At 53.7% G+C, this 20,743-nt stretch overlaps 6 protein-coding genes across 6 annotated transcripts; 4 read left to right on the forward strand and 2 right to left on the reverse strand.

Annotated features, from left to right (window-relative positions):
• Positions 1-4,240: 4,240 nt before the first annotated feature.
• Positions 4,241-5,074, reverse strand: V2A60_004342 (protein-arginine N-methyltransferase SFM1; the record flags this gene model as incomplete). The annotated part of the gene is made up of 5 exons (XM_083255662.1): positions 4,241-4,297; positions 4,345-4,463; positions 4,513-4,623; positions 4,674-4,691; positions 4,756-5,074. 5 exons carry the CDS (start codon positions 5,072-5,074, stop codon positions 4,241-4,243), a joined length of 624 nt encoding a protein of 207 aa, XP_083111788.1.
• Positions 5,075-5,652: 578 nt separating this feature from the next.
• On the forward strand, positions 5,653-7,610 carry V2A60_004343 (serine-type carboxypeptidase kexA; the record flags this gene model as incomplete). Its single annotated transcript, XM_083255663.1, has 3 exons — positions 5,653-5,816; positions 5,886-6,246; positions 6,294-7,610. 3 exons carry the CDS (start codon positions 5,653-5,655, stop codon positions 7,608-7,610), a joined length of 1,842 nt encoding a protein of 613 aa, XP_083111789.1.
• Positions 7,611-8,005: 395 nt separating this feature from the next.
• V2A60_004344 (electron carrier DRE2) lies at positions 8,006-9,088 on the reverse strand (the record flags this gene model as incomplete). The annotated part of the gene is made up of 2 exons (XM_083255664.1): positions 8,006-8,313; positions 8,380-9,088. The coding sequence occupies 2 exons, from the start codon at positions 9,086-9,088 to the stop codon at positions 8,006-8,008; spliced, it is 1,017 nt and encodes a 338-aa protein (XP_083111790.1).
• Positions 9,089-10,370: 1,282 nt separating this feature from the next.
• On the forward strand, positions 10,371-12,200 carry V2A60_004345 (uncharacterized protein; the record flags this gene model as incomplete). Its single annotated transcript, XM_083255665.1, has 9 exons — positions 10,371-10,489; positions 10,541-10,567; positions 10,615-10,644; positions 10,692-10,736; positions 10,804-10,928; positions 10,980-11,568; positions 11,622-11,698; positions 11,751-11,924; positions 11,977-12,200. The coding sequence occupies 9 exons, from the start codon at positions 10,371-10,373 to the stop codon at positions 12,198-12,200; spliced, it is 1,410 nt and encodes a 469-aa protein (XP_083111791.1).
• Positions 12,201-15,846: 3,646 nt separating this feature from the next.
• On the forward strand, positions 15,847-17,674 carry V2A60_004346 (Aft1 HRA domain-containing protein; the record flags this gene model as incomplete). The annotated part of the gene is made up of 3 exons (XM_083255666.1): positions 15,847-15,931; positions 16,171-17,299; positions 17,353-17,674. 3 exons carry the CDS (start codon positions 15,847-15,849, stop codon positions 17,672-17,674), a joined length of 1,536 nt encoding a protein of 511 aa, XP_083111792.1.
• A 1,101-nt stretch (positions 17,675-18,775) lies between these two features.
• On the forward strand, positions 18,776-20,473 carry V2A60_004347 (Mis12-Mtw1 protein family-domain-containing protein; the record flags this gene model as incomplete). Its single annotated transcript, XM_083255667.1, has 4 exons — positions 18,776-18,863; positions 18,939-19,685; positions 19,766-19,934; positions 20,002-20,473. The coding sequence occupies 4 exons, from the start codon at positions 18,776-18,778 to the stop codon at positions 20,471-20,473; spliced, it is 1,476 nt and encodes a 491-aa protein (XP_083111793.1).
• Positions 20,474-20,743: the final 270 nt, after the last annotated feature.

Raw genomic sequence — 20,743 nt, forward strand, 5'->3', positions numbered from 1 at the left:
ACCTGCAATCAACCAACGGCGATGCGATGCGATGAGCTCTTCCTCTCTACAAATTGTATTGCAATAAACTTAAGCATTGACATGCAGGGACCAGCGCGACCCTCGTGCCACATCGCATATTCAAAGAACCGTCCTTGGCTAGCCTCGCTAACAATACATTTGTCGCCGCACGCCAGAAGTGTCGAGCACTTCCATGTTCGCGCTCATCTGTCATGATCAATCTGACGCCCGATTTGCCCCCTTTTCGCCGCATCCACCCCCCTGCTGGTGCAAGAGCCAGACTCGAGATCTCAGCGTTAGCGTTGGGCACCCTCAATCCATTTGGCGTCTCTTTGCAGCCTAACCGTCCAAACATCATCCATTCACGGCCGCACTCGGCATCACAGACACGACCCTTCCATCGGCAGTTGCTCAACGACAAGCAGATGGAAAGGTCAGAGGACCAAAACACTGGGCCTCTCCCGATACCCTTGTTCATCCTAGGTAAAAGTTTCGACAGGCGGATGGCAAGCCGCTTCCGTGTTGAGCACTGCGTTGTGCCCATGTGCCTGGCAGATACCCATTGTTCGGCTTCTTTTTCTGCTGCTGATAGCTGCTGTCTCACTCAAACACAGCAGACAATCCCTTTTTCATATCGTGATGTGAAGGTGGTGTGGGATGCAACGCTCCGGACAGGGAATCTACCCAAGCCATTTCTGCTCCAAGTGGGGGACGACAGCCCCCGGCGCGCTTGGTTTTGGGTCCTTGCGGAGATCCCTTATTATCTAGTTCTACAACTCAAGATGCCATCCCTGTCCGGTCTCTGACAGGAAATCGCAAGCTCGCCCAGGTTTCATCTCAAGTCCCTGGCTGTGACCAAATTTGCAATTCTTGTGCTCAGACTTGACTCCTGAAATCTTACCCGTCATTCATTTGTCACTTTTTCTGTCGTTTTCTTTCAGCCTCGTTCGTCTAGGTTTCCTTCGGCGCCAAACTCACTCTTGCGTGGTGGGCCTCGGTCAGAGGAAGGATGGATGACCATCTCCACTGCCCAGGCGTTGAAGTCTTCCGTCCTGCTTAGACCTTCCCTGTCCGCCACGCCAGCCTCAATTTGATGTACCCTTGCTGGCCCGTCGCCGCTGTGCTATCCCATCAGACGAGTCCCAAACGGGCAAAAAGGCGGCTGCATGTCTTGCTCCTTAGCGTCGACGTGCTGTCCCTCCTTCCCGGCTATTCATCCATGCTTTGGCTGTTTAATCAGACAGGAAAGAGGGGTTCGGCCATCACACCTCGGCACAGCGACGCTGACATTCGATCCTCATCTTCAATACTTCCCGACGCTGCTGCCAAAACCTCAATCTGAAGTCATGTATTGCATGTGCTCTCCGCTTGCCCGCTGCTCGCTTGATCCCTCCCGGTTACTTACGTGCTTTGACATGCCCCTCCAATTTCCCTCTCTTGCGCTGATTGGCAAATACGGCGTGCCGGTGAAACCTTTTATAGAAGCCAATCGCGATTGTCCTGTTTGAAACATTTGCTCACACGACTTGAAGGCTTTTCGGCGCCTCGCTTTCACCTCTTGCTACTGTCTTGTGTCATATGTGCAATACACATGTGCCAGCTTCCATCGCCTGTTACTCCCGAGGCTCATACCTGCAACCTCGCCGAAAACCTGACTCTTCAACCCCGCGGGGTAATGACTCAACCGACTGGTTCTCGGCTGTGTTTGTGTTGCGACATCTTGCCGGTAGACCCGGGGGAACTCTTCTCTTATGAAAATAGTGCCAACAGAAAGAATGACAATACTCCAGGGAAGTCTATTCCGATCCTGAAATACAAGATATTAATAGCCAAATGACGATCTCGTAATATCCGGCGCCCGTTATACTCCCAGCCTTGGTCCAGCCGATGAAGGGCGACAAACTCCACACTGGTTAATTCATGTGAACAGACGAAGACGATCATATTACGGGATACTGAAAACAGACCTGTAATAAAGAACCCCAGCTCCGTAGCTGGTTGGGGGCGCCGCTAAAATTCCAGCCTTCGGGGAATGAAACAAGTCCCTGACTCGCGGCGCAGTGCACACCAAGAGAAATGAGACCACTTCAGCGGTGCCCCAACACAGGACGTGTCATCGCGATGCGAACAAGCAGGAATTACTGAGTACCACGGCGATTACGCCTTTGCCATGTCATGACAACGATGGAGGCATTCCTTGTGTAAGTTTCCCTTCTGGTTTGGGAGGGAGCTCACCACGCAACTAGAAATTTCGAGCCGCAATGACCAGAGGCCCGATGGGAAAGACTCTAACGGTTGGCATTGTCTTATTCTTTCCCCCCAGCGTTTCAATTTATGGTTTAACAGGGGCGCTGGCACGCCTTGACAACACCTGAGAAGCAACATTTGAAACAAACCCCCCTTCCCCCTCAAGTGTTATAAGAAACTCTCCTCAAAAGAGACCTGTGTGATTTTGGGCCCGTTTTTAGATTCAGGGACTGATTGATTGTACCTGGTCTTCTACTATGTACCCAAAAGGCCAGGGACAAAAAAAATACTCTCAGTGACTATGGCACACTCCAGCCCCTTGAACGTTGACGGGCCTGCTCTTAAAAAGAGAGTCAGCTTTAGCTGTCCTGCATAGCCTTTGCCAAGTCTTTACTTCCCCCATCATGTCTTGACTCGTCTCATGGCCCTAGCAGGACCGGCATTGCTCGGACGAACATGCAAGTGAAACGTCACAGCGTAGTTTGTGACTCGATGATAGGAGTTTCCCGGGCAGCACCGATACCAATGGTTCAACGCCGACTCCGCCTGACCCGAGAAACGTGCAATTCCGCTCTGGGCGATGACGATGGTGATGTCCTTGTACTGGGAATCATTGCGGAACCCATCGTTATGCCGCTCCGGGACTGTCCCTACCAGAGCGTGCGAGATCCGCACGCAACAGTGCTACGTATTTGTTTCCGTCTTTGGCAACGCGTCAAGCTGCTCATTCGGGCGTGGGTACGGAAAGGAAAGGGTTCCGGCCATCGCCTAGTGACCACATGGCACGTCTTAGGTGATCAAACAACCAACTCCATCACTGGTGGGATCCTGGAACAAGAGCCAAGCCGATGTTTTCTAGCACTCCGTACGTCGTGAGCGGTGTACATGTGCTACGGAAGCCCGCCATGTAGGGTCGAACGACCAGGCGCTTGTGGCGTTTAGACTGTGCTACAAGTGGGACGAAGAGTCAAGTCTTTTTGTGTCTAATCAAGTGCAATGTATTTCATTTGCGTAGCACAATAATTACGGCATCTCTTCTTTATTGGCTAAACGTCAAAGTTGGGTCTTCGACTCCCACGAGATTCCTCTAGTTACCCACTTCCCTAGAGCCTTTGGAATTCTCCATAGATCAGATCTGGACTCAAAGATGCTCCAGATAATCTCGTGTCGCCTTCATCATTTCACGGGTTGGTATACTTGTGAATCATTACCCATGTGCAACGGGTATTTGCATTCTAACGCCATGACCCTGTTCCGTTGCATGCGGCTTGGCCGACCAGCGTCTCCAGGGTAAGCCACCCACCACTTTATCGCAGACAATGCCATTCATGCAGAATGTCATCCTGAGACCGGTCAATCAATTTCGACGTGAGATGGTCTTCAGCTCAGCCCCTTTCCAGAGCAAGGGTGCAGGCCAAAAGAATATGGGCCTTCGACAAGAGAATTTGGGGGGAAAAAGCAATAAAAAGCCACCTGGAGCCCGACTCTTCAGCTGAGACACTGACCGGGTGCATACTTCCCGTAGGCCCGTATCCATCACGGAATGAGGATCTCCCGACATCAGATGTGATCGAAACATTCCCCCCGCACTCTGGATCGCCGGATCATTGAATTGGCATTGCTCCTTGCGACCCAACTGGTCAACGGCTCGTTTCGGAAGGCTCACCGGTCTGTATGGTTCTACAATAAGAAGCACGAGCGACACAGAAACGCTGGCGTCTTCCTTTGCCACTCAAATATTGCATACTGGACAGACTACTCTCGGCTATGTCACTATCCGAGGCACGAGCCGAGCCAGCCTCACGGCTCGAGGGGCGGAAAGTAGGTAAAAGGCACCGGTAGGTAGCATCATAGGTGGCAGTGTGCCTATCGAGATGGAGGGTATATATCCTGTGAAGCAACGGGAGGTCATATGCCGGGTGTAACGGGAGATCCCTCACCGGGCACATTGCGGGTAACAACTTGCATTTCATTCGGCTACTGAAGTGAACACTCAAATCAAATCATTTACCGCTTTATCAGCATCCTTTCGTATCAACTCCTTCATGCCCTGCTGATACGTTAGTAATAATCTGAATAGGTCGCGGGGTTAACAACCTCTGGCATGATAGGCTCTCCATCTGAGCCCTTGACATAGCGGAATGGCATCTCTGTACTTTCGTATTTGTTGAACTTTAGTTCGGGAAAGTCGAGGTAATCGATCTTGTCAAGGGCGACTGCACTTGTTAGCTAATGCGATACAGCTCAACATTCAAAATGCCTTACTTTTGTCCTGAACTACAATCCTCGTCACACGAACGGCGGTATCGGTAGTCATTTGCTTGGGGCCCAGACGACGTCCCTCAAACCCTTTTTTTCTGAGCTCCGACGTGCGATCTACATTTGTCAGTACGGGCATAAGCTTACGGAACTAGGTCGTGACGCACCTCTTGGCGGATCATCGCCTGTGGCATGTTAGCTGTCGCTGGTGCAAGGACGTGCGCTATTCTTCGAGCCATGCATTCTTACCTAGAATTCCGCCAAAGAGAAACACGTCAAAGGTATCGCCGTCCTCGGGGGACAAGTCCTTAGCAGCCGCAGGGTCCAGCAGGCAGACTCGGTTTCGACTGTTAGCATACAGCTCCTCGACACCGCGGTGTTCAGCCGTGAACGCAGGGCTGTTGGCCAGAGCTTCCGGGACCTTGAATCCATCGGGCAGGCAAGAAAGAATGAAGTCACTGTTTCTTTCATGACTTTCCTTGGCGATGCACTTGTATTCAAGTTCGGACCAAGGTCCGAGCTCTGGATCGAGATGTTCGACAATGATAGTCTTTGCGGTGGATGCCATCTTGTAGTTTCAAGGCGGGAAAATTTCTATGGCCTTTATGGATCTGTGTAGATGTATATCCTTCCGTACAGTCGGACTTTGAGTCTGAGATTGGCGGTTTGAGTAGAACGAAATCCGGCGCAAATCTGGGCACACTAAAAAGAGACTTCGCGGCTGGTGGAGCCCGTCACCGATCGGTCTCAATGTCGAGTGTCACTGTCAGGGAGCTGATGTGGGCGGCTTAAAGTAGTTGGACGATTAGAGACAGGGGAGCAGACCTGCAAAAATAATCCGACGTATTATAAGTACTTCTTTTGGAAGCCAAACAGGTTTTTGGCCTCTTTCTAATCGAGTGCTGGAGCCGTTGCGCGGTAGGCGGCTCCTACGCCATGGCCGCCCGCAGAGACGCCGCCCAAAACGGGGTAGGCCGACGTGGAGGACAATGCCACCTCGCCTGTTGCCAGATTCAGCTGGTGCGTCTACCATCAACATCATCACACGACGCTCCCAAACTCCCAGCTATCACAATCAATCGTGCGCCGCAACACTAGTTGGATAATTCAGATTTAAACCGGCGCCGTCGCAACGCCACGTGGCCGATGGCTCCCGTCGCTTCCACCCCCGGGCCGCGACGATGGCTCGCCGCGGCAGCCCTGGCCCTCGGCCCTCTGGCAGCCCTGGCGGACAAGTCGGCCGCGGATTACTATGTTCGCAACCTCCCCGGCGTCCCGAATGACCAAGCGCCAGTCAAGATGCATGCAGGGTGAGTCGCACACAGCTTGAGCTGGAGCTGGACTCTTGAAACAGGCGCTGACGCAAGGCCATATCGCAGACACATCGAAATCAACCCCGACAGCAACGGCAACCTCTTCTTTTGGCACTTCCAGAACAAACACATTGCGAATAAACAAAGAACAGTCATCTGGGTCAATGGCGGACCGGGGTGCAGCTCCGAAGACGGCGCCATGATGGAAATCGGCCCCTACCGCCTGAAGGACGAGAACACGCTTGTTGTGAATAACGGATCATGGAACGAGTTCGCCAACCTCCTCTTTGTCGATAACCCTGTCGGGACGGGATTCAGCTACGCCAATACCGATAGCTACGTACACGAACTCACTGAGATGGCGAGCCAGTTTGTCCAGTTTCTAGAAAAGTTCTTTGCCATCTTTCCCGAGTATAGCCGAGATGATGTGAGTACCAGATAGAGATTGCGGCTCACTAAGCTAACAAGATTTAGATTTACATTGCTGGAGAGTCTTATGCTGGACAGTATATCCCCCACATTGCGCGAGCAATCCTGGACCGAAACCACGAGAGGCCGGATAAATGGGGTTTGCAGGGCATTTTGCTCGGAAACCCGTGGATGTCTCCCAACGAGCAGTACGACTCTTATCTTAAATTTGCTTTTGAGAAGGGGTTGGTTGATAAGGATTCGGACACGGGCAAGCAGCTCAAAGGCATGGAGCGAACCTGTCACACTATGATGGCCAGCGACCCTGGCAAGGTGAGCTACATGGAATGCGAAGGGATCCTGACGGAGCTTCTTCACGCAACTAGGAAAAGCGGCGGCGGCGATCAGGAATGTATCAATATGTACGACGTTCGTCTCAAAGACTCGTACCCTAGCTGTGGGATGAACTGGCCTCCAGACCTGAGTGCCGTCACGCCCTACTTGCGACGCGCCGACGTCGTAAGTGCGTTGAATATCAACTCCGAGAAGAAGACTGGATGGCAAGAGTGCAATGGCGGCGTTAGTTCGGCCTTCCGTCCCAAGACGTCGAAGCCCTCGGTCGAACTCATGCCCGGTCTTCTATCCGAGATTCCCGTGCTCATATTCTCTGGCGCGGAAGATCTCATTTGCAACCACATTGGCACGGAGGACCTGATTGAAAATCTGGACTGGAACGGCGGCAAGGGCTTCGAGGTGACACCCGGCAACTGGGCGCCGCGTCGCAACTGGACCTTTGAGGGTAAGGACGCCGGTTTCTGGCAGAGCGCCCGCAACCTCACCTACGTTTTGTTCAACGAAGCCTCTCACATGGTTCCCTTTGACTATCCTCGTCGCTCGCGCGACATGCTGGACCGGTTCATGGGTGTCGATATCAGCAGCATCGGCGGCGACCCGACCGACAGCCGCATCGACGGCGAGAAGATTGTGGAGACTACCGTCGGCGGCTCCGTGAACCCCAAGGAGAGCGAGGAAGCCGTCAAGAAGAAGCTCAAGGAGGCCAAGTGGGCCGCCTACCAGCGCTCCGGCGAGGTCGTCCTCGTCTTTGTCGTGCTCGGCGCGCTGGGCTTCGTCTTCTTCGTCTGGCGCCAGCGCCGCAAGGGCGCCGCCTACAGCGCCCTCCGCTCCGAGGAACCCATGGGCTCCCGCCGCCACGCGGCGGCCGCCGATGACGTCGAGGCGCAGGAGGAGGGCATCGCCCTGCAGAGCAACATCCTGCCCACCGACAAGTACTCCGTAGGCGACGACAGCGAGGACGACGAGCCGAGGCCGGCAAAGGACGGCGAAAAGGGCAAGCAGGCAAGCAGGTCTCATGATGGAAATTAACCACCTTTCCTTATGCCAGGCTATATATTCTACTTTTGTTTTTTGGGGGTTCCTGCAGACCGGCACCGCATAGAATAGCGGACGAGGTCAGCACATGGCATTTTCTTGGTTACATATGATCAAAAATGGCAGCACATTTGTAAATAAAGCAAATCTCGCGTTGGTATTCTATCACTCATTTCGCCATGCAACGCCCATTTTGCTGGGGACGTACCAACGCCCCGGTGTATATCTTTGAAAACCCCATTTATGTCGATCCCAAACCTTGTTCTCATCAGGCACGACGAGAAACCCATTTAAATCCCAACAAAACAAGCCCAGTGTGGCATCAATGCAAGGAACGCCGCCCGTAAGTAGCAAACAAAACGCCGGTAACATGCTTCTCGAGTCGCCCTTTACAACTGCACGTCGTTGTTCAGTAGGCGAACCTCCTCGCCGGGCTTGAAGGGCGGCAGGCCAATGTAGGGGCAGCCGTCGCAGCGGAACGCGTCGCCCAGTGCGCAGTTGCCGCACGAGCCAACCTTGCCCTGTACGGTAAAATCCACCTCGGTCAGGTCGTCGGCGGCGAGCTTGAAGCTGGCGAGCGTCTTTTCAGTCTCGGCGCGCTTAGCAGCGTCCTCGGCCTCGAGGCGCTCGGCGAGTCCGCACGAGCAGTCCTTGCACGCACGACGGCGCTTGCCGGGCTTGGGCTGGCACTCGAGGGCTGTGTGACGTATCTTGTCAGTAAAGAGTGGGGGAGGAGGGTCACGATCGATGAGGGGCAACGTACGGATGTTGATGGGGCGCTTCAGGTCCTCTTCGGTCATGAGGGTCTCTTCGTCGATGATATCGTCGTCGAGGTCATCGCCAAAGTCAAAGCCGACGCCAGCAGGGACAGCAGGCTTCGAGCCATTGCTATGGCCATTGAGGATGGTACTGCCAACAGCCGGCGCCGGAGCCGGAGCCGCGGCAGGCGTATCCGCCTTCTTCTTGCGGAAGCCCAGCTTGAGCGACACAGCACCATCGTTGTCGCCATAGTCAGGCTTAGAGAAGCCACCGGCGCCGCTGCCGACCAAGCCAGCAAGGACAGCCTCCTTGGCGAGAGACGTTGTCTCGATGTTCTCGGAAGCCTTTTCCGCACGCAGCTGGCCCTTGGGCTTGAGCGACTCGGCAACAGCGCCGACGACGGCACGGTTCAGCAGGCCGAGGGACTCGCTGAGCGTGGCGGCAGCGTCTGACAGGACGAGAATCAGGTCATACTGGTCGCTGGGCAGCTTGACGACGCCGGCGGCCAGGCGGTCGAGCATCTGCAGATCGGTGATGCTGCGATCATATTGTGTGAGAACGTTCGCGAGGGCGTCGGCGTGGGAAGCGAGGGATGGCGGAGCAAGCAGCAGAGCGCGTTGGGCGCTCAAAGTCTTGGGTGTCGTCTTGGTGGTGGTGATGCTGCTGAAGACGGCGTCGTCGTTGGGGTCGATGGTGGCAATCAAGGGGGCCATTGTGCCGGTGTAAAGTGTGGTGGCGAAAAAAAACCAAGGGCTGTACCGTGAACGATAGGGGAACAATAGGCCTCTGGCGCTGGGATAACAAGGTCTTTGTTTCTTCGTCTTTAAAACACGAGGGCAAGGGAGAGTACGGCAAAGTCCGGGCGTCCCCTCTTGAGAAATGTATTTGTAAGGCTAACGAAAGAAATCGTAGCCGGACCAAAGATAAAGCCAGCCCAGTCCCATGGTGGGATGGCGGGGTGTGCAGTTTTTTTTTCGGCACTGTAGGCGGGGCGGTGTCTGCCAGGGAGCCGCACAGTGCAGGTTGCGACCCTCACATGCCATTTAATACTGGGGCTTTTTTCAGGCAACTCCGGACCCCTCAACGGCGGCGGCGCTTTATGAGCCGCCCTCCGAAAGCGGCCCGGTCAGGTCCTCAGCCAGCTGACCTATACTAGTGAGAGCATTACCAAGACACATGTAATTGGGGCTCCTCAGCAAGTTCCTCGTGTTTTCATTGAGAGTTGGTTCTGGGGTTGATTTTTATCGATCACCTGTTTTTTCAGAAGACAGTGGAGGCGCTGCGGGCATCCCATTATGTCGCCTCGGTGCGTCGTGTGCAACTTGGCCGCTTACCCTAAATGTGGAAAGCGCTGGACACAAAAGGTCGCGGATGACCCAACCTCGCTAAGAGACGACATCCACGCAGTATAATTTTCTTTCATTCCTCTATTTCCTCTATTTGAATTGGAGGTGGGGTTCCTGGTGTCATTTTTGTCGAGATCTAGTTATGTCTGTCGACAGGGGTCTATGTGAACATCCGCATCGACTCCTCTAGACCGAGCTAGTCAAGGAGAAGTAAGCTGTGGCAAGATGCCTCTGTTGATAAAGCTCGTCTTTGGAAACAACTCTCTGTTCATCAGAAATTGTGATTGATTTCGAAAGCCCTTGCTTTTAAGTCATGAAATTCAAACACTGTTGCAGTTCGCCGGCCCGGCAGCTCCATCTGCCATTCTTTGCCAGCTCTTGCCAGCTGATGCCAGCTGGCGGCTGTGTTTGCTCACAATAATATATATCATCTCACTTTCAACGTCGTCAAGTTTCTCCTTCTTCAAAGCACCAGGTTCCTCCTTCACAATCTCAATATTCAGATCCCCTCTTACTTCACAAGCAGCCGGCCTCCCCTTTTGCAACAGCAATCACTGGCCCTATTCCAGGATTATTATTCATTTAGGACTAGAACGCCCGGATTCCCTCAGGCGCACCTCCGTTCGCCGACCAATAGCACCAGTCCAAAATGTCAGGCTGGAGCAATGACCCTACCCAGGTCGACAATCAGTGGCCAAGCAACAACGATGGCTGGAATGGCCAATCTAACGGCCATGGTTTCGGTGGAAATGACTATGCCACTGACGGGTAAGCTGATTGTGTTTGGTTTTCACTGTCGCTAGCTAACGGAATGACAAGCAACCGGTACGGCAATGGAGCTGACGTGTGAGTATCTTGTTTGGGTACTCGGCATTCGTTCTAACGGACAGCAGTGATGCTCATGGTAATGGCGGAAACAATGGGTTAGTCTGTATTTCTTGTCCTGCCATGTTCCCACTAACACGGGCAGTTACAACGGTCAAGAGGAACCGGTCCGGGACGACAAATGTTTTGCGTGCGGCGAAGAAGGGCAAGTCCTTTTGCAAATCCCATATCCGCTCTTCTTTCTGACCAAATCCCAGACACCGGAAATTCGAATGCCCTAACGGACCTCAAATGACCTGCAATTACTGCAAAAATCCAGGACACATGGCCAAGGAATGTCCTACCAAACCCCCTATGAGTTGCGGAAACTGTGGCGAAGAAGGTATGACGTTGATACCAATGCAATGATAGTCCAGTTGCTAACTTTAAAAAGGCCATATGCGCAAGGATTGCACCAATGCCAGGAGAATTGATCGGAGTGGCATTGCTGACATGGCCGCAGAAGCTGCGTGGGAGATGATCAGGCGAGCAGCATCTGAGCAGGATGCGGATGACGCGAAAGATGGCATCCAGGCCTACGTCAAGGCTATGAATGGGCAAATCACATTCCGTCAGCTGCAGCAGGCCTTCATCGAGAACAGTATTAACCTGTGGCTCATCGCTACGGAGAGAACGTTGATTGATATATTCACGAACATGGATTTGCAAGGCAACATGGGAAAGAAGTACACAGTGTCGTACAGATTTTCCGATCAGCCTCAAAGGCCCAGAGAGATTGAGGGCTGGCCAAAAGGGATTGACGAGATCCTGTCTCGCTTGGATGATGCTGGCGATATTGTCGACAGCGGAAAGCCTAAATGTACCAATTGCGACGAGATTGGTCACATCGCAAAGCAGTGCACTCAAGAAAAGGTTGTTCGCGAAGTCAAGGGCCTTTCTTGTTACAACTGCGGTGCAGAGGGCCATCGAATCCGTGATTGTACCGAGCCCCGAAAAGATCGTTTCGCATGCAAAAACTGCGGGTAAGTTCATCTGCTATCGAATTGTGAGGGCGATGCTAATCACCCGGTGATAGAAAATCCGGACACAAGGCCGCGGACTGTGAAGAGGAGCCAAATCTTGACAACGTTACATGCCGCAAGTGCGAAGAGAGTAAGCAAACTACCCAAGGCAAGACTTGTACAACATGACTGATTTGAACCAGCGGGACACTTTGCAAAGGATTGCCCCAAAGGCGGTGGCCGTGGCTGCAGAAATTGCGGCCAAGAGGGCCACTTCGCGGCCGAATGTGACCAGCCGCCTAACCTTGACAACGTGCAGTGTCGTAACTGCGAGAAGACTGGACATTTCAGCCGTGACTGTCCGGAACCAAAAGATTGTGAGCAAATCGAGTTACTGTGCAAATTTCGGAAGCTAACGGTGAGGTGCAGGGTCCAAGGTCAAATGCTCGAACTGTCAAGAGTTTGGACACACCAAGGTTCGGTGCAAACAGCCCCCTGCTGATCAGGCTGAGCATGACCATGGCGGCGGCTTCGATGGAAACGCTGGTGGTGATAATTTTGGAGCCGGAGGCGGCTGGGACAATGGTGGTGGACAATCGCAGGATTATGGCACCAACGGTGGCGGCAGTGGTACGGTTGGCGACGCCTGGTAGATCAACACGATCACGTTGCAGAAAACGAAGAGCATTGTTCTCATGAGGAAAAAGTATTTGCTCCAGTATTGGTAGTTAGCCGCAATGCAAAAGCCGAGGAATCAACATGACAGCACAGATTACGTGACAGCGCATCTCGCGTGATGGCAGACTCGAACGCGTTAGCAACGCGCCATGTCTGCCACTGGCGAGGAGTACATGGAATGTTCTTTTGTGTCTTTCTTATTTTGTGATACCCTCGTGGTTTTTCGGATGCCCTTTTTTTTTTTTTTGCATCTTTCTCTATCTTCCAAAACACTGATAATTTTCCTCACTGATTTGAGCTATGTCATGGAAAGTGATCTGTACAGATTACATTATCTAGATTTTTTTGGTGGGACCATTTTATGCTGTCGACTACTTACACACGAGGAGCACACAGCCTTACTTACCGATAGCTATCCGTAATTTAGGTCGTGTGAGAACTACCAGTATGTAGAGCCAGGGAGTCCAAAGTGAGACAACTGGCACATTCGTCCGGGGCGGCCAGGCAGCCCAGGTTGGAAAGACCAAGAGAGCCAAGATTAGGTACTTGGGGGGCGCGATCGTCACATGGTGGCGCTGGGAGGTGGATTAGTGGGAAAGAGGTCCCGTATGCTGACGTCACCAGGCACTTTGTAAGAAGATCATGGGAGAGGGAGTTGGGGGATGCCGGAGATGCAGACTTTGGTGCCGCGTTCGAAGAAGGGGGGGCTGGGGGAGGGGCGGCACCGGTACGCTTACCAACTATCCGTAGAGAGCTTGCCGATTTTGAATGATTTTTCCCCATGAATTTGACTGATGGCGTAGCGAAGCACCAACTGCGAGGGTCAATTGAATGCTGAGAAAATTGATACTTGGCCACTCCGTATCCGTAGATAAGTTAGGTACCTAGGATGTGGGCTGGCTGGGGTACCCAGTCACCATCTACCTGCCTGGTAAGGTTCCTGCTTACAGCGAGGAGTCACCTGCGGGCGCTCCAGCTTGGAGAAGGGCCCCAGACGGGCGGTGTACAACAAGGACATACAGTGCTAAGCATGTACTTACCTTACCTTGCCTTGCTTGCTCATCTGGTAACGGGCTCGGCAGTGGGTGGTGTCGGGAAACTGGTTTCTCCTCCTTCTGGAAGATGCTTAAGGCGGTATGACAAGTAAATACTGCCCTACGCACCGGGCCAGAAACAGCAAATATGGCGGTATATGGGAATAGATGCGAAAATTTATGGCATATATCTTTTCTTGCTTTCCCCTTTCTTTTTTTTTTTTTTTTTGCTTTCATCTTTGCACACTGTCGCCCAGAAGCCCCGTCCGTGGAGGAGGAGGAGGAGGAGGCGGGCTGGAGGAGGCGGCGGTCCAGCCAAAAAAACAAAAAAGAAAAAAAAGAAAAGAAAAGGAGCCGGGCACGGAAGGACAAGGCGGGAATGCCGTGCGTGGTGAGCCAAGTTCCAGCGAGGTACCAAGCAATAATATACTTAAGGGGGGAAAAGCTCATTAAAGTAAGCATACGGAGGTAGATACCTACTCTTGGTGTGTTTCCGGCTGCGATTTATTTTGAACGAGATAAAATGAAATAAAAAACGAGATAAAATAAAAAAAGAAGCATGATTTTCTTCTTGCCTTTTTCTTCTTCCTTTTTTTTTTCTCTCTCTCCATCGTGTTGCTGCTCTCGCCCTCAGTTTCATCATCTACGCAGCGTTTGGTAGCTTGGTCATTTGTTGCAGCAGGTAGCCTGAGCAGCCGGGTTACAGGGGCCGGGTAAGTGAAGAGGGTGGGCCGGGATGGTCGTTTTGGGCACTGTGTACCTCAGTACTTAATGTCGGGTGTCGTGACTTGGAACTTGAAGGATGTGTTCAGGTGCTTGTTGCGTCTCCAGCTTTGTGTTCGGAGGAAATTTAGAGGACGACCCCAAATTATAACCGTTGTACTTGATTATTTCATTCTTCTTTCTAGGTCTGCAAAACTTTCATCTTGTGGTTTTGTTTGCCTTGTGGCTTCTCAGTTGGGGTGATTGGGTGATTGGGGGGAATAGAAGGGGGAGGAGAGGTGAGTGAGGTGTGGGGAGGGGGGGGGGGGGGGGGGGGGGGGGCGCGAAAAGGGCACCCTTGTTACCAGTATCAGTACAAGCTCGCACTGGGAGTGTGGCGCTCTAGGAGCAAACGGCCCGCTGCAAGGGTGGCGGCGATGACAGAGACTGGCGAAATGGCGGGAAAAAAGAGTTGGTTGACGTAGAAAAAGGTCTTTGGGCTTTTTGACTTCAAGCAGACAAAAGAATGTATTTCCTGACTTGTTTTCTTTCTTTCTTTCTTTCTTGCTTTTTTTGGTTGTCTGTTGGCGATTACACAGCATCGCGTGCGAGCGCGCGGTTGGAGGATTTCTTCTGGCCAAGTTGATGGTTGGGCACATCTTGGAGATGGATTGGCGGTCCCCACACAGTGCGGGGGGATGGTTTGTAAGCTAGACAGAACAGACAGAGCGGCGCGAGGTGAGTGGCGAGTCGCGCCATCGATAGCATTATTCATCGAGACTGTATGCGTACGAGGGGGGAGGACGTTGAAGGACTTGAAGGGTTTCTTTCTTGTTTGGAATGATGGGCGGCTCGCGCCACGGAACAAGGAGATGATGAGGGATACAGGATGAGATGATCAAGTATTTGTGTGTGTGTATTTTGTGATACTGTTGTGATAATTTGTACATGGATGTAGTCCAGTTCCGAGTACAGATTGCCGTACCTTGCTGTATCAGCATGGCGTCTCTGGTCCTTTTCGGGGAGGCAATTGAAGGGGAGGGGGGGCGTGTGGATGTACTGATATGGCCGACAGATACTTGGTACTTACTGAATAGACGGACGGACCCACTCTGCAATTTTTCTTGTTCCTTCTTCCTTTTCCCTTTTCCGCCCTGCCTCACAACGTCATCTCTGACGTCTTCACCCCAGCCAGACCAACTCTCTTTTGCTTCCAACCTTTTGCACATCCAGAACAGCCCCGAGCCCGCCAAAACACAGCAGTGCGACCCCAGCTGCGATTGCTCTGCACGCCGGTTCTGTTCATGTGTACAATATTGATTTAGCCGCGTTGGTTTTTTTTCTTTTTTTCCCTTATCTTTTCTATCTTATTCTCTCTGCAGGCGCGTTCTGGTTCTGCCGACCGCCAGCCGCCTTTTTTTCGTCGACTGGGCTGATTTTTTTTTACCCTTCTCTCCCTCTCTACCCGCCCAGTCAGTCATCTTGGTGCTTTGAGTGTGTGCAGGGAGACACGAACGAAAAAGACAAAAAAGAAAAATCACAGCCACAACCTGGAATTTTTTAAACACAAAAGCAAAGAAGGAAGAAAAAAAAAAACGCCATCAAAAAATTACTATAGATTTAGCGCCCTGCTAAATCCTCTCTGCGCCGCGTTCTGCGACACTGTGTGCAAACCGCAGCCACTTTTGGTCCTTTTTTACACTCTGCACCGCTGCCTCTTCCTGTCCCCCCTCTGACCTCATCAATCCAACCTCGTCCTCTATTCCCGCGACATACTTTTCCTTGCGGCTTCTGGTCAAGGTCCCAAGTCTTCCCCACACACACACCCTCTTCTCTCGTCCAAGCCCACAATATAATACATCATCGTCATCATCAATCAATCGACATGGGGACTTCTGCCCCCGACGCCTCAACTCGTGTTGAGTCCAAATCCCCGGTGCGCACCAAGAACTCTTCGCCGCCGCGCCAAGGTCAGTACCGTCACCATTCTTACCTTTGCACTTATCCGTCCTGCCTTCCCTCCCCCCCTGCGCGTTTGCATCCACCAGATCGCAACGTCTTTGCCCTGAGTCGCATTGCATCTCGTCATTCGCGGCCACGACGTCATAGCCTGCACCTCACTGCCTCCCCGCGCCAAAACACCATCGCGGTCGTCTGCGACCATACTCAACCTCCTTCACCATCCGTGCTGACTCTTCCTCCGCCATAGACGTCAAGTCCGACTCGACATCCAAGCCCGACCCCGTGTCCAATGCGGCACCCGCGAAACCTCTTGCGCCTCCTCCCCGACCCGGTCAACAAGGAACCAACACGCCAGACTACTTTGCGCCCCAACCCGGCGGCTCTCTCAGCCTGGAGCCTAATCCCTTCGAGCAGTCCTTCGGAGGCGGTGGTGGTCCCGAAACGCCAGGAGGCACAAAGCTGCCCTCCGTCGCTGCCTTGACCTCTCCCTCTTCGCTGTTGCCCGGAACCGGCTCAACGCCGTTCAACTGGGGCGGAGGTTCTCTGCGCACCGGTCCCCTGAGCCCTGCCATGCTCTCCGGCCCGGCTACCGATTACTTCACCGAGGGCCACCTTCGCGGCGGCTTTCCCACCCCCAACGAGTCGTCGTTGCGCTCTGGTCTGACTCCCGGCGGCAGTGGTTCCATGTTCCCTGCCCCGAGTCCCAACTCTCAAGCTCTCTTTGCCCAGCTCGCCAGCGGCGGCGCAACACCCAACACGCTCGACTTTCACCGTACCGCCCTGAGCGCGGCTGCCAAGCGCGAACAGCAGCAGCAGCAACAGCAGCAGAATCAGCCGCTGAATCAACAGCAGGCCGCACAAACACAGCCGCAAGCCCCGACTCAGTTGCCGGCCGCCACACAGTCTCAAGACATGCCTAACGGCACTACAACCAAGGTCGAGGCCAAGCCGTCCTCGGGTCCATTCGATGGCCACGATAACGATGCTGCCAATGGCCTGTACATGCTTGCGCAAGGTAGAAACGGCCCCCAGGGACCCAGCGCCTCTGCCACCCAAGCGCCGCCTGCTCCTGCTAGCGCCCCCAAGGTTAACGGCAGCGCGGCCAAGCACACTCGCGGCGTTAGCGAGGCCACCAACGGCTCCGAGGAAAATGAAGAGACCAAGCCTGCGCGTGGCAAGGGTAAGAAGACACAGGCCAATAACCGCAGAAAGGCCGACGAGCCTCCTGCCAAGGCCCCACCGGCCAAGAAGACCAAGGGTTCCGCTCCTCCTCCTAGTGAACCGTCCGACGTCTCAGAAGACGAAGATGATGGTGATCCTGCCCGGTCCAAGATGACAGACGAGGAGAAGCGCAAAAACTTCCTAGAACGCAATCGGTAAGTTGCCCACCGCTACAGCGTCACAATCTCACACTGCTAACGAATCACAGTGTTGCTGCGCTAAAATGCCGTCAACGTAAGAAGCAATGGTTGGCGAATCTACAGGCCAAGGTCGAGATGTTTAGCAGCGAGAATGATGCTCTGACAGCTCAGATCACTCAACTCCGCGAGGAGGTGGTGAACCTGAAAACACTTCTGCTCGCCCACAAGGACTGCCCTGTTACTCAGCAGCAGGGCCTTCAGGGAGCGTACATGCAGCCGGTTATGGAACCCTTCCAGAACCCTCAGATGAACCCCTACGGCATGGCTGGGCCCATGTCTAACCAGCAGCAGGTCATGGCCGGCCAGGGCGTTCAGCGCCGTTTCTCCTAGTCGGGGCCATGCCAGAATAGCGATGGCTGCTCGTCCTGAGGGGGCTGTCAGGAAGTCTCGTCGCCTCCTCAGTCGTCAGGGGCCGCCCCCGGTATACGGCGGCCAAATCGCGTCGTCTGCGCAAAACGGGCAACGCCCGCCGGCCACGAATACACAAATCTGCATCCTGACAGCCCTACTCTTTTATTCTTTCTGCTCTGCAGCTCCCTTCCCCCTGTATTACATGTTATATGATGAAGAGACGGATGACTTTTTTTTTCTTATCTTTTTTTTTTTTGGCATTTTTTCTCTTGGATGATGCGTACACTGTCAGCTGGCGGCGTGTTTAATCGGGCACCTATCCACTGATGTGTCGGATTTGGGTCCTTTTCTGCTGGAGGCGACATTGTCGTCGCAAATTTTCTTGTACGTACATAATTCGTTCTATTTCATCCTTTGGCGACCCGGATGAGGTCGCATTAAAAGGAGTTGGCCGGGTGGTTCTGGCCTCGGCGTTGGGGAATTTTTGCCTTGAGCCTTCGGGCAAGCTGTAAAAGACTTGGCAGGCAGTACACGAATAGTAGCTAGGTAACACGCTACATTAGATATCAAGTATCTTGATCTATGCATGTGCATGAACTCGACGCGATGCCGCTGTATTAAAATGAATTATATAGTTCAAGGAACAGAAAAGGCTGTTAAAACCTGCGATGGTCGGTAGCGGGGCTGGACCTAAAACGGACTAGCGCACCGAGTGGAATCGTCCTTCACCTTCAAAGGTATAAACAACAACGCCGCCGCCTGCCACCACCACTTTGAACAGTAACTGTTTCGCGATCCATCGGCCGCCAGGCTAAAATCTGCAAAACGCCCGTTATTTCCCTTTGCACACGTCAATTTTGACACTGAGCCATTGCGAGCCCGTGTATACTCCTTGTGCGACGTGAAGGGTGGGCCAATTTGCGTGGACTTTTTACATCGACACGCGCCGGGCCGAAAACGCGACCAGGCTCGTCTCGAAGAAAGCGAATTCGCAAACCGCGCACAGCGGGCGGCCAGCGCCCACCGAAGTCCACATGCAGCTGTCATAATACAAAGACGGAATTTCTATATATTTTCTCCATGACGACACTTGTGGCTATTCGCACATCGCCGCTTGATTCGAGCATGAGCAACCAATCCGACCGCCGGACGGGCAAGCGTCTAGCGGGTGAGCATTTCCGCCCCCCTCCTCCCCCGGCACCTGCGCGTCAAAAAGGGCGATACTAATGGTGAAAAAACACAGCCGCGTATGATTTTGAAAATGACGATGGATTTGAATTTACGCGCAAACCAAAGAAGCCGAGGACAGACGAAGTGGCGGCAACGGCCGTGCCGGTGAGGCGGTCGCCACGAAACAAGCCTGCCGCCGCAGAGAGAACCGCCACTACTACCACCACCACCACAGCAACAACTACAAGGACAACAACATCACAGAGGAGGACGGGTGCAGCGTCACCTTTGCGCGATGCGGAACGCAGAAGGAGGGAGGCCAGTGCCGGGCGCGCCGCCAAACACGACCGTAAGACGGACAAGACGAGCCGACGCGACGGCGGCGACAACGAGAACGCGGGACGATCTGCAAACAATTTCCAGTCACCACCGCGCGGCACGACAACAATTGTGCTGCCGACGAGCGACACGCCAGTCATGGCCCGCAACAAGGAGATGCGCAAAAAGGCCGCCGAAGGCGTCCCAACGTCGTCAACGTCGTCGTCGTCATCCAGAGGTGGCGGCGGCAGCAGCAGCAGCAGTAGCAACCATCGGCGCAGCTCGCTGGGCACGCGAGGCCGCAGAGCGAGCACGCTCATCGAAAACGGGCAGACGGCGACCCCGCACGCCGACCTGGATGCGAAGGATTTTTACAAGCACATCCCCTCGGACGGGCTGCTGGAGCCGCTGCGCATGAAGCAGCTGCTGACGTGGTGCAGCGCGAGGGCGCTGCCGGAGAAGCCCAAGCAGGGCGTGCCGAGCACGGATCCCACGTTGGGAGGTATGTCATGCGCACAAGACGAATCAAATCTTGTCGTTTTTTGTGTCAGACAAAGATGATGCTAACTAAATTCCTGACAGCGCGCGCCATTCTGAACGACTTATTAAAGGAGTTTTCGACGAGGCCCGAGTTCTCCAACTGGCTCGGGCGGGACGAGAGCGTTGCGCCGGTAGCGAGGGTGCTGAAGCCGAACCCGCGAAACATGGAGCTCGATAAAAAGAGGATCGCTCTGGAAGCACGAATACAAAGGTAGATTATATAACCTCTATAATCTGGATTCACGTGCGGAACAGGCCTGGACTGACACGAGCTACAGATTACAAGAGGAAAAGAACGCGTGGTTAGCTCTACAAAAGCCACCTGCCGACCAACCCCAACTGTTCCCCCCGGAAAACGACGACAACGACAACGCCGCCTCGCGGAAGCACCCCGCGCTCCCTGCCATCGACCTCCTCGACGCCGATGAGGGCCGCATCCACAGGTATCTCGCCGCCGAGCTCGAGCCGCTGGCCGTGGCGCGGACGCGTGCCCGGGCCCGTTTGCAGGCCGTCCAGGCGACGCTCGAGTGGGAAACGGACCAGCTGGCCGACAGCGTGCACAAGCTCGAGCAGCGCGTGCGCGTCGCCGGGCGGCAGGCGGACGCGGTGCTGCGCATGGCGGCCGAGCGCCTCAAGCGCAGGGAGGACCGGGAGAGGCGGAGCGCCGGCACGCGCGAGATGCCCGTCATGGAAATCCTACGGAGCCTGGGCAGCTTGCTACCCGAACGGGGCGGCGGTTCCGGCTTATAGCGAGCTGTCTCTTTTCTTTGCTTTTTTTTCCATCTGGGACTTTCTCCCCGTTTTCCTTTTTTTTGTGTTGCGTCTGCTCGAAAAATTGGGGGAAATGAGAAGAATGAAACTTGCGGGGTTTTGGCGCTTTTTTGCTTCGTCCTTTCGTCCTTTCTTTTTTTTCGGTTTTGTTGTTATATACCCCTCTGGGAGAAATCAATGGGCATGGGATTCAGCGTTGTATTTTGTGTTTTGCAACTTGATGTCTTTTTTTAAGGGGGGCGCTTTTTC

The sequence above is a fragment of the Cordyceps javanica genome, chromosome 3, assembly GCF_051103115.1.
Source record: "Cordyceps javanica chromosome 3, complete sequence".
Lineage (NCBI taxonomy): Eukaryota > Fungi > Ascomycota > Sordariomycetes > Hypocreales > Cordycipitaceae > Cordyceps > Cordyceps javanica.